A 9956-nucleotide genomic window follows, 5' to 3' on the forward strand; every position below is an offset into this window, starting at 1 on the left:
ATAATAGTTATTAATTTTTATACCATTAAACATTCTTTTGAAACGTTTAGTTGAAAACTGATTGAATTTTTTCCCAAAACATTCTAAAAATTGTATTTAACCTGTCTTCTAAAACTTAACCTTTTCTTTTATTTAATTTAACTCCTATTCCAGAGCTAATTTTTATTTTATTTTATTTATGTTTATGCACTCCAATGTTAGAAGCATAGAATGGAACAAAAGCAATTTCATAGTCTCAATATCTCTTTTGTTGAAAGACCTTCTCAATTAGTCCATTGAAAAAACATAAAAATGTCCAAGAAAGCACTAACCTTTTCTACTTAGTTTCTGAGATTTCTAATTACTCATATACTAAAATTTTGACTTCTAAAACATAAATGTTTGATATGTTTATTAAATGACTTTTATTTCTAAAATTCAATCAATTTAATATTAACTTTTTTTAGAAACTATAAAATTGATTTAGTGATAAAAATTAAAAAAATATGAGAAAAATAGTGAGTTCAATTTTTTTCATTAACATTTGATAAATATAAAATTAATTTGAAAAATAAAAAAGAAAAGGGTTGAATTTAACTTTTTCACCTATAAAATTAACTATTAACATTTTCCTATAATTTTGTTTGGAATATTTGTTTTAAGCAACTTAAACTTTCTCAATTACCTTTTCTTTAGCAGTGTCAACCTTCAAATCGTTATTCATGTGAAAAATTCACCTTAACACAATTTATAAATTAAATTACTTATAATTATACTATTAACAACTTTTTCAAACTTAACAGAAAAATAATTAGTTTTTGGACCATTTTCAATTCATTGAACCATGGTCAAACGCCTTTATATTAAAGGGAATATATAAGTATAAGATACTTGTGCTACAGAATTAAACCTGGAATCATGCAGGAACAATTTCACACATAAAATATTCGCGTGCATGCTTGGAATAATTTATCAGAAAACGTATTCATTTTATACTGATAAAAATATGTTAAGAAACTAAAAGGGTAGTTATAAATGAAAAAAAATATTTAATACTGATTCTAAAGATTTTAAAGTTATTTAATAAAAGTTATCTTAAAATTATTTTTGAAAAAGGAATTAAACTGAGATGCACCTAAGATGGTTCATCTTATGTTATGGGGAAGTGAAACTAGTTGAAAGCAGGGCACGGGGTTCAATGTTTCATTGCAACATTAAACTACGTTGTATCTATCATTATCCTCCTCAGATAAAATTATTAAACATTTGTTTTAGGCAAGTTTTTCGTTTAATAAATGCAAAAAAACACATAGTTTTATGGACACCAAATGACCTTTAAATACAGTTGAATCCTCCACCTTCTCAAAGTCCCAAACCATTGAAGCCAATTTTCTCTCTCTTCGTTCTCTCAATCATTCTCTGCTCCTTTTCACTCTCTGGGGTCAGGGCCAATCATCGTCACGCTCTTGCTCTGCACCCTTCTCTCCTTCTCCCTAAAGATTCCTCATTCTGTTCCCATCACAGACATTACACATACACACTCCTGTTTCCTCCACTTGTTTGATTGCAACACGTTTTCTCTTCAATTTGTTGCCTACCCATTTGGTTTTAGGCGCCGAAGGACCGAATTGCTGTCCCCGAAGCCCTTCCTTTCGGTCCCTTCCCTAAAGCTCTAGGGTTTTCTGACCCCTTTTCAGGTATTTCGTGGGTTTTCTCTTGATTCACTGTTTTTGGATTTTTTAATGTTAAAATTTGATTCTTTTTTACGTTTCTCCTTCTGGGGATGATGAATTGATGACTCGAGTTCTCTACTGGAATTTGCTTTGAGTGTGGCGGTTATGGGGGTTATGGGGATTGTGGGGGTTTCGGTTATGATTCTGCAGTGCGATGTTGCTGAAACTCTTTTAAATTTGTGGTTTTGGGTTGAAGGGTGGTTGTGGCAATCGGTCATGAGAAACGGGGTTGGTTTTTGTAATTATGATGATAAGTTGGTAACTTGCTGTGGCCGATTGTAACTGTTAGTATTTTATGCTCTTTTCCTCTTGCTTTGGGTGATGTTATCACGGTCTATACAGTAGTCTAACTAAAAGGGGTTTTTCAATTTGGTCTCTTTATGATAGTCACTATCATTGCTCTTTGTTAGATGGATTAGATTGAAGCTGCTTCTGCTTTGGATGCTGCGAAATTGTGGGAAAGTTGGTGTCTTTGTTTTTTAGTTTTTCTCTTTTTGCCGATTATGGTTGTGGAATATCTGGAGAGCTTAATCTATATCTTTATACCTTGTATTCATGGAGTCCAAGAACAAGTTTCCTTTTTGTCTCAACATGCTTGAAGTCGATTGTGATGTTTCTCTGCTAATGAGTGGAATCTGTTGAAAAGAGCAACCCTTGGATAGAACTGCCTTTTGCACATGGGTTTGCTCTGTAGTTAACTTGTGTGATTGGCTTGATACTAACTTATTTGTCTGCACTTGCAACAAGGACACTGTTACGGTCTCCTGCATGGGATGCTTTAATTTCTTTTTCTCTTTGAAATTTTGTCATGGGTTTCAAGCTGTGATGCACGAATACTATCGGATATGATGATAGTATGATACACTTATTTTGAGAACAACAGTATACTATACGTGACAGATACATGTTTAAAATTTCTAAAACATAATAAATGTAAAATTGCAATTGTACGGGCCCAGACTAAAATTACATTTATTAGACATTGTAAAAATAAAAATTTATAAATTATTCTCATCCTAATAGTATTAGTGCTTCATATATTAGATTCTTCCTCAATGAGTAACGACAAAGTATCCTAGAGTATCTGATAGGCCTACAAATCAGATATGAATACTTGACACAAATTAAAGTAGTGTATCAGAGGCTTCAAGTTTAACCAAAACCTTGCCTTTTGTTGCTTCCAAATTTAGTTATATAGGACATCCAAATCTGTGGAATTGGAACATTCCTGAACTGTGAAGAAGTGAAAGAACAACGGTGTGGCTAATAACAAGGATCCTCTCACGTTCTTTAGAAGATTAATAACAATGTATCTGTATATCTCTTCTTCCTTTATGGTTAGACTGTTTCCAGCCCCCTTGATTGTGCCGAAAGTGATAATGTTGAACCTGCATATTGGAAGCTGGGTATAAGTGCGTCTAATATTTCATCATAAAAACTCAATTGTCAGTTTTTATTGATTGCAGTTTTTCATTGAATTTGTTCATTTTGGTCTCGTGAAGTCAGTTCCCATTTTTGGAGATTAAAGTGAAGCTTTACTACCAAGGGCTTCATTGATTAATTTTTTGTGATTCGATAATAAGTTCCTTGAAGCTTTCAGGCAGGATCTTTATGCTATTTTGGGAATTTTTAGGGGTAGTCTGATTCAAAGTTTTTAATAACTGTATTGGTTCTCCTTTGTCCAGCAGAGTTAAATTAAAAATAATATAAAACAGACAGTATTCTGCTCCTATCACTACCAGTGGAATTGGTTATTACAGATATTACCAAAAGGTCACTGTTCTTCTAGATGTTGAATTTGTAGATTTTTCGTAATTATTCTTAATTCCTGTATAATTAGCATTCCCTAAGTTTTACGATTGTTGGTAAATCTCTTGGATATTTTTAAAAATTTATTTGCCTTTGTAAAATGATAGCACTCAATTTATTGCTGTTTTTGTGAATGAGGCAGAAGGGTGATGCGATGAGGCAGGCTTTTGATCCTTCTTCTTTGGGTAATTCTCTTAATTGTTTATTTTTTTTTCATTGGGTTGTTACTATATTGAAATTTGAATTATCTATAACCCTTTTATCACCAATAGGTCCTTCCAAGATTCCATCTATAAAAATACCTGGAAAATTGGGGAATGGTACGTGGGAGGCTTTGTCTGGATCTGATTCCTACCATGCTTCATCTGATGCTAGCCTCTTTTCTAGCTCATTACCTGTACTTCCGCATGAAAAATGTATGTGATTGTTTTCCCAACTGTTGTGTCATTTGTATGCTCCTTTCTCCATTTCTAAAATCTATTGTTTTGGCTTTATTCATCTGCAGTGAACTTGAATGAAACTGAAAATGGTTATCAATCTGTTGATGACATCTCATCTGAATTTAAGAAGCTCCATCAAGATGCAGAGGGAGATGGTTCACTTGAAGATGGTGGTACTCATGCTGTTGGACCTGTGCTTCCTGATGACGAGGAGGAGCTTTTAGCCGGCATAATGGATGATTTTGACCTTAGTGGATTGCCTGGATCCCTTGAGGACTTGGAAGAGTATGATCTGTTTGGTAGTGGTGGAGGTATGGAACTAGAAACTGATCCGCAGGAAGGTCTCTCTGTGGGTATTTCTAAGTTAAGCTTTGCTGATAGTACTGTTGGCAATGGTTTGCCTCATTATTCTTTTCCTAATGGTGTGGGAACTGTTGCTGGAGAACATCCATATGGAGAGCATCCTTCTCGAACATTATTTGTTCGTAATATTAACAGTAATGTGGAGGACTCGGAGCTGAGAGCACTTTTTGAGGTAATGCAGACTAGAAATCTAGTGTAAACTTTTTTTCTTTGATATTTTAGTTTTCTACATATGCTTCCCTGAATACAAGTACAACTTATGGTGCTCATGATTCTTCACTGTTGCCTGGATAATTTGCAGATGTTTGTTTAGAAGAAATCCATTTGTAGCTAGACAAATTATTAATTGGGTTTCAATTTTTTTCAGCTATATGGTGATATTAGAACCCTATATACTGCATGCAAACATCGGGGTTTTGTTATGATATCCTATTATGACATCCGTGCTGCTAGAACAGCTATGCGAGCATTACAAAACAAACCTCTGCGGCGCAGGAAACTGGATATTCACTTCTCAATACCAAAGGTTATTTTCACCTTTCATAGTTGCTTTGGTTTATTCGTTTCCTTAATTGAATGCCTAGACATTATAATCTCTTGGCTTTCTTTTCCCAGGATAATCCATCAGACAAGGATATAAACCAAGGAACATTGGTAGTTTTCAATCTGGATCCATCGGTTTCAAATGAAGACCTCCGCCAAATATTTGGGGCTTATGGAGAGGTCAAAGAGGTGATTATTTTATCTTGTTGCTTTGTGTATCCCTGCAACATGTGTGTTTGTGTTGTATTTTTAAGACTTCAGATTACTTATCTATGTTTCTGCAGATAAGGGAAACTCCTCACAAGAGGCATCACAAGTTCATTGAATTTTATGACGTCAGAGCTGCAGAAGCAGCTCTGAAATCATTGAACAGGAGTGACATAGCTGGTAAACGCATAAAGCTTGAACCTAGTCGGCCTGGAGGAGCTCGAAGAAAGTGCGTACATTAATAGTGTTCTTGTTGCCTTTGTTTTGTTTGATGTCTTGCCGGCCGATTTTTTGTGCATGGTATAAATATAAGACAAAACTGATGAAATAAGTTATTGTTGACTGGAAGGCATTCCTTTAAATGTAGTTTCACCAAATCAACCATCAAATTAAGGGGTTTTGTAAGAACAAAGATTCTCATTCTCATTATGTTGAGGGCGGGCAAATTACCATTGATAGCTGTGCATACATAACTTCCATATTTGCCGCACTTGCTTTCTGGCATCATACACTAAACATAGACATATAACCATTAATTCTTTGCAACTTTTAGTTTGATGCTCCAGTTGAACCAAGAGCTTGATCAAGATGAATCTCGGAGTTTCCGATATCAAGTGGGTTCACCTGTAGCTAACTCTCCTCCAGGTTGGTTCTTTGAGATGCTCCATATCCACATATCCTTTCTATCATAAGCATCTATAAGTTGCATAGCATTTTGTTACTGACTACATAACCATGTTCCCCTTGTATATGTTCTCTCAAATCATATTAAGTTAATTTTTTTCATTAACAGGTAACTGGTTACAGTTCAATAGCCCTGTTGAGCAGAATTCAATGCAAAATATCAGTCATTCTCCTGGTTCTAGAATTCTGAGCCCAACAACTGGCAATCATTTACCTGGATTAGCTTCAATTTTACAACCACAGGTATCTAATACTGTGAAGGCTGCTGCTATTGGCAATGACTTGGGAAGAAGCAGTCAAGGAGAGCACATATTTACTGGTTTGAGTTCTTCACAAGGAGCTAGTTTTCAATCACATTCGCTCCCTGAGCCAAAATTCAGCCAGTATCGTGGAGCGTTGTCCTCATTTGCGCCATCAACATCAAATGGATCCTCAGTGGAAACTTTGTCAGGGCCACAGTTTCTATGGGGAAGCCCAACCCTCTACTCGGAGCATACCAAACCTTCAGCTTGGCCAAGATCATCTGTGGGGCATCCATTTACATCGAATGGAAAGAGCCATGCCTTCCCATTTTCTACTCAGAATGGCTCTTTTGTTGGTTCATCACAGCATCATAACAATCATCACGTTGGCTCTGCTCCATCCGGTTTGCCTTTTGAGAGACACTTTGGTTTCCATCCCGAGTCATCTGAAACATCATTCATGAATAATGTTGGTTATGGAGGCATGAGTTTAGGGCACACAGATGGAAATTACATGGTTAATGTGGGTGGATCTGTTAATGCTAACATTACTATCCCAAGAAATATATCTGATAATGGGTCATCAAACTTCAGAATGAGATCTCCCAGGCTTAGCCCTGTGTACTTGGGAAATGGTCCTTATCCAGGACTTTTACCTTCCACTTTGGAGGGTTTGGCTGATCGTGCTCGGGGTAGATGGATAGAGAACAATGTGAGCCAGGCTGATAGCAAGAAGCAATTTCAGCTTGATTTGGATAAAATTAAAAGTGGTGAAGATACAAGGACTACATTAATGATAAAGAATATTCCAAACAAGTATGGTTAAGTCTGAAGTGTATTTATTAACCATATTTTCTTATTAGATGCCAAGATGATATATTAATTGTTCATTACCTGCAGATACACCTCAAAAATGTTATTAGCCGCCATTGATGAAAATCACAGGGGTACTTACGATTTTCTCTACCTGCCAATTGACTTTAAGGTAAATAATTTGCTCTTCCAGGAGTTGTTTATTATTCTTGTAAGTTGTTTGATAACATTTTTTTCAAACTTGTGAGGCTGATTTTATGGTTTTTTTTTCTTCTTACTGCAGAATAAATGCAACGTCGGCTATGCATTCATCAATATGCTGTCACCTTCTCTTATTATTCCATTCTACGAGGTTTTTATGGGAATATCTTATGCTCATTTTCTTTTGAATGTTTCTATTATTTTACTGAGTGAAAGTTTTCTACAAATAAGGTCACGGAGTCTGTATTTTCTTTATATTTGTTAAAATTAATTTTGCCGTTAATGATATCTTGGCATTTATTTAATCAAGAAAGAGTTATTAGAAAAGCTTTATGATATATTCCCCTTTGTTAAATGGCGCATTATTGGAAACACGGTTGATTTTACAGACATTCAACGGGAAGAAATGGGAGAAATTTAATAGTGAAAAAGTTGCTTCTTTGGCATATGCTCGAATTCAAGGAAAGACCGCCCTTGTGAGCCACTTTCAAAATTCAAGTTTGATGAATGAAGATAAGCGATGTCGTCCTATTCTTTTCCACTCAGAGGGTTCTGAAGCTGGTGATCTGGTAATTTTTGCACTGATTTAGCATTTCACTTAAGAAATTCCAAAATGACGTTTGTTACTATTTCCTCCGTTATATTCTTATCATGAAAGTAAGATATATAATAATGTACTAAATGTTTATGAATCTTTTGTTTTCTCTTTTCCTCTGCTTCAGAAAATAGCCTAACTGCTGCAACTTTGTTCATACTTTCCTGTAGATTGTGCAAGAGCATCTTCCCGCCAACCCCAACAATGTAAACATTCAGGGACTAAGGTCAAGTGAGTTACATTCAAGTGATTTTGCAGGGAGCCCTCCAAACACAGGCCCTTCTGCAAACTTGGATGCAAAATAGCGTAATTTATATTAGATGCAGAGTTGCTTAGTCCAAATGGGTTGGTGTTAATGTTAACATTTGCAAATATGTCTCTGGTGCTGCATATATTTAGGAAGGATAACAGAAGGATGTAGATTTTGTACCATAGTTATTTTCCCAAGTATTTTGCCAGCAAGCTTTAGAAGCTTGGAGCATTTTGATTGATTTGCTGCACAGGTAGCTGATCTGATTGTGTACACATGGTGAAGGTGGTGGGAGCAAAGGCTGAAGAAGAGTTGAGCAAAGAAGGGGTTTGTTTATCTCCAGTTTTTGCTCGTTTTTGCTTTTTGGTGTCTTGTCATCGACCATTTTTTTCCCTTTTCCTTTCTGAAAAATGTTAATATGGGGTAGAGTTAAGTTTGGTTGGAGTTGAAAGTTGGGAAGTTCAGGTGGGGTACAGATTGTATAGGGAGAAATAAAGACCTGTTTCTATGTTTCCTCTAATGATGTTTTAGCACTACTGAAAACCAAGTGTAAAACGCATATTTAAATATGATGCTGTACAAGTTGCTCACTATCTGAATCTGGACATTCTTGTTTTGTCAGCATGTAGCATCTATCTTAATATGGCTTTCATCACAAAGTGTTCAACTTATTTTCATCCTTACTCATAATTTCAGCTAAAACTAACTAAATTCCAACTTATTTTTTCTATCATTTTAGCAATTCATTATTATTACTATTATTATAAATTTCAAAAACTACTTTCCAAAATGCACGTAATCAATATTAGTTTCCTATCTCCTCTTTTTGCAAGTTTTCCGTTCCCATGGATTCCATTTAAAGCCAAGAATGTATAAATTATGCATTACTAATTTCACTTAACAATTATGTCCATAAACTGTCTTTAATTCCTCAATTTTCATGAAATTTACTTTCATTCATTTCAAATTTCTTTTACTGGACGTAGTTTTTAAACTATTGTTTATCATTGTTTTTAATTTTTCATAGCAATAAAAAGTTATGTAACACTCCAAACTGGTCATATAATTTGAAATTGCCATAAAATATTACAATAAAAATATAACATTTAGTGTTGATGAAAAGAAAATGTTAATTAATAACATCACAATCACGTTGCACATGTAAAAGACTCCAAAATTATGAATACTTTTGAAGTTCCACTCTTAAATATTGTTAACCATGTTCATCATTATGTTATAACAGATTTTTAATTAGAGTGCTTTGACCAGCACTTATTGGTGCAAATTAGACTTATACCAAACATAACATTTCTCACGCTTAAATTTGTGACTTTTGATTAAGACCGATCCACAATTCCTATTCTAACTTATCTAGGCAAACAAATTTTGTAAAATATAAAAAAAAGTTAAGGTCAATTTATAAGCTACTAACTTAAATAAGTACTAAATAATTATATCAATTTAAATAAATATTAAAACAAATCAAATTAACATCAATTTAATTGATATTAGTTTAAATAAATATAAATACTAAAATTAAAATTAAATTAAATATTTCTAGATGCTAATTTAAATAAATATTATAAATAAATTACACTAATATTAATGTAACCAATATTAACTTAAATAAATATTAAAAATGAATTAAAATAATTCGCCACTCATAACATGCGACATAGTAAAATATTGTTGGTTCAGAATATGTGTGATACACACCAGAGTATATGCAGTAAGCAAAATCAATAATCCAAAATACACACCAAGTTTATTTGCTCGAAAGTGCTTTTGGGCAAGAATATCAAGTTTCATCCCACTGTATAAGGGCTAGGATTGATTTTGTTGAGCAACTTTTATATCTTACTCCTTCTAAAAAAATGCTAAATTGGATGGTTTGAAGTATAAGTAAATTTCAACTATTTAAATTCAGCATGAAAGAATTGCAGGAATCTTTGTACCAAGATCAATTACTCTATAGGAACAGTAAATTTTTTTCAATTCTGGTTCCCTTATTTATCCAATTAAGGTATTGACTTCTGTTTTCTCTATGAATTCCTAAGCTCCAAAAAGGAAAACAAAGTAAAGTGCATCTGCATGCAG

General features: G+C 34.0%; 1 protein-coding gene across 2 annotated transcripts; it reads left to right on the forward strand.

Annotated features, from left to right (window-relative positions):
* Positions 1–1324: 1324 nt before the first annotated feature.
* Positions 1325–8447, forward strand: LOC108331568 (protein MEI2-like 5). 2 transcript variants are annotated; one of them, XM_017566337.2, is made up of 13 exons: positions 1325–1676; positions 3664–3706; positions 3794–3937; positions 4027–4496; positions 4692–4850; positions 4940–5056; positions 5152–5303; positions 5628–5719; positions 5868–6816; positions 6901–6985; positions 7097–7165; positions 7404–7583; positions 7780–8447. In XM_017566337.2, exons 2-13 carry the CDS (start codon positions 3676–3678, stop codon positions 7912–7914), a joined length of 2583 nt encoding a protein of 860 aa, XP_017421826.1. In that variant the 5' UTR covers positions 1325–1676; positions 3664–3675; the 3' UTR covers positions 7915–8447. The 2 variants fall into 2 exon arrangements, with proteins under 2 accessions (XP_017421826.1, XP_017421827.1); XM_017566338.2 differs by having other exon boundaries at positions 7737–7815.
* The last annotated feature ends 1509 nt before the right edge of the window (positions 8448–9956 follow it).

Source organism: Vigna angularis, chromosome 4 (assembly GCF_016808095.1).
Source record: "Vigna angularis cultivar LongXiaoDou No.4 chromosome 4, ASM1680809v1, whole genome shotgun sequence".
NCBI classification, from domain to species: domain Eukaryota; kingdom Viridiplantae; phylum Streptophyta; class Magnoliopsida; order Fabales; family Fabaceae; genus Vigna; species Vigna angularis.

Excerpts from the sequence above, each read along its gene's own strand:
- LOC108331568 (XM_017566337.2), top strand. The coding sequence starts at position 3,676 with ATGAGGCAGGCTTTTGATCCTTCTTCTTTGG. Across the intron at positions 3,938-4,026 it reads TGTACTTCCGCATGAAAAAT|TGAACTTGAATGAAACTGAA; the intron begins GTATGTGATTGT and ends ATTCATCTGCAG. Across the intron at positions 6,817-6,900 it reads ATAAAGAATATTCCAAACAA|ATACACCTCAAAAATGTTAT; the intron begins GTATGGTTAAGT and ends CATTACCTGCAG.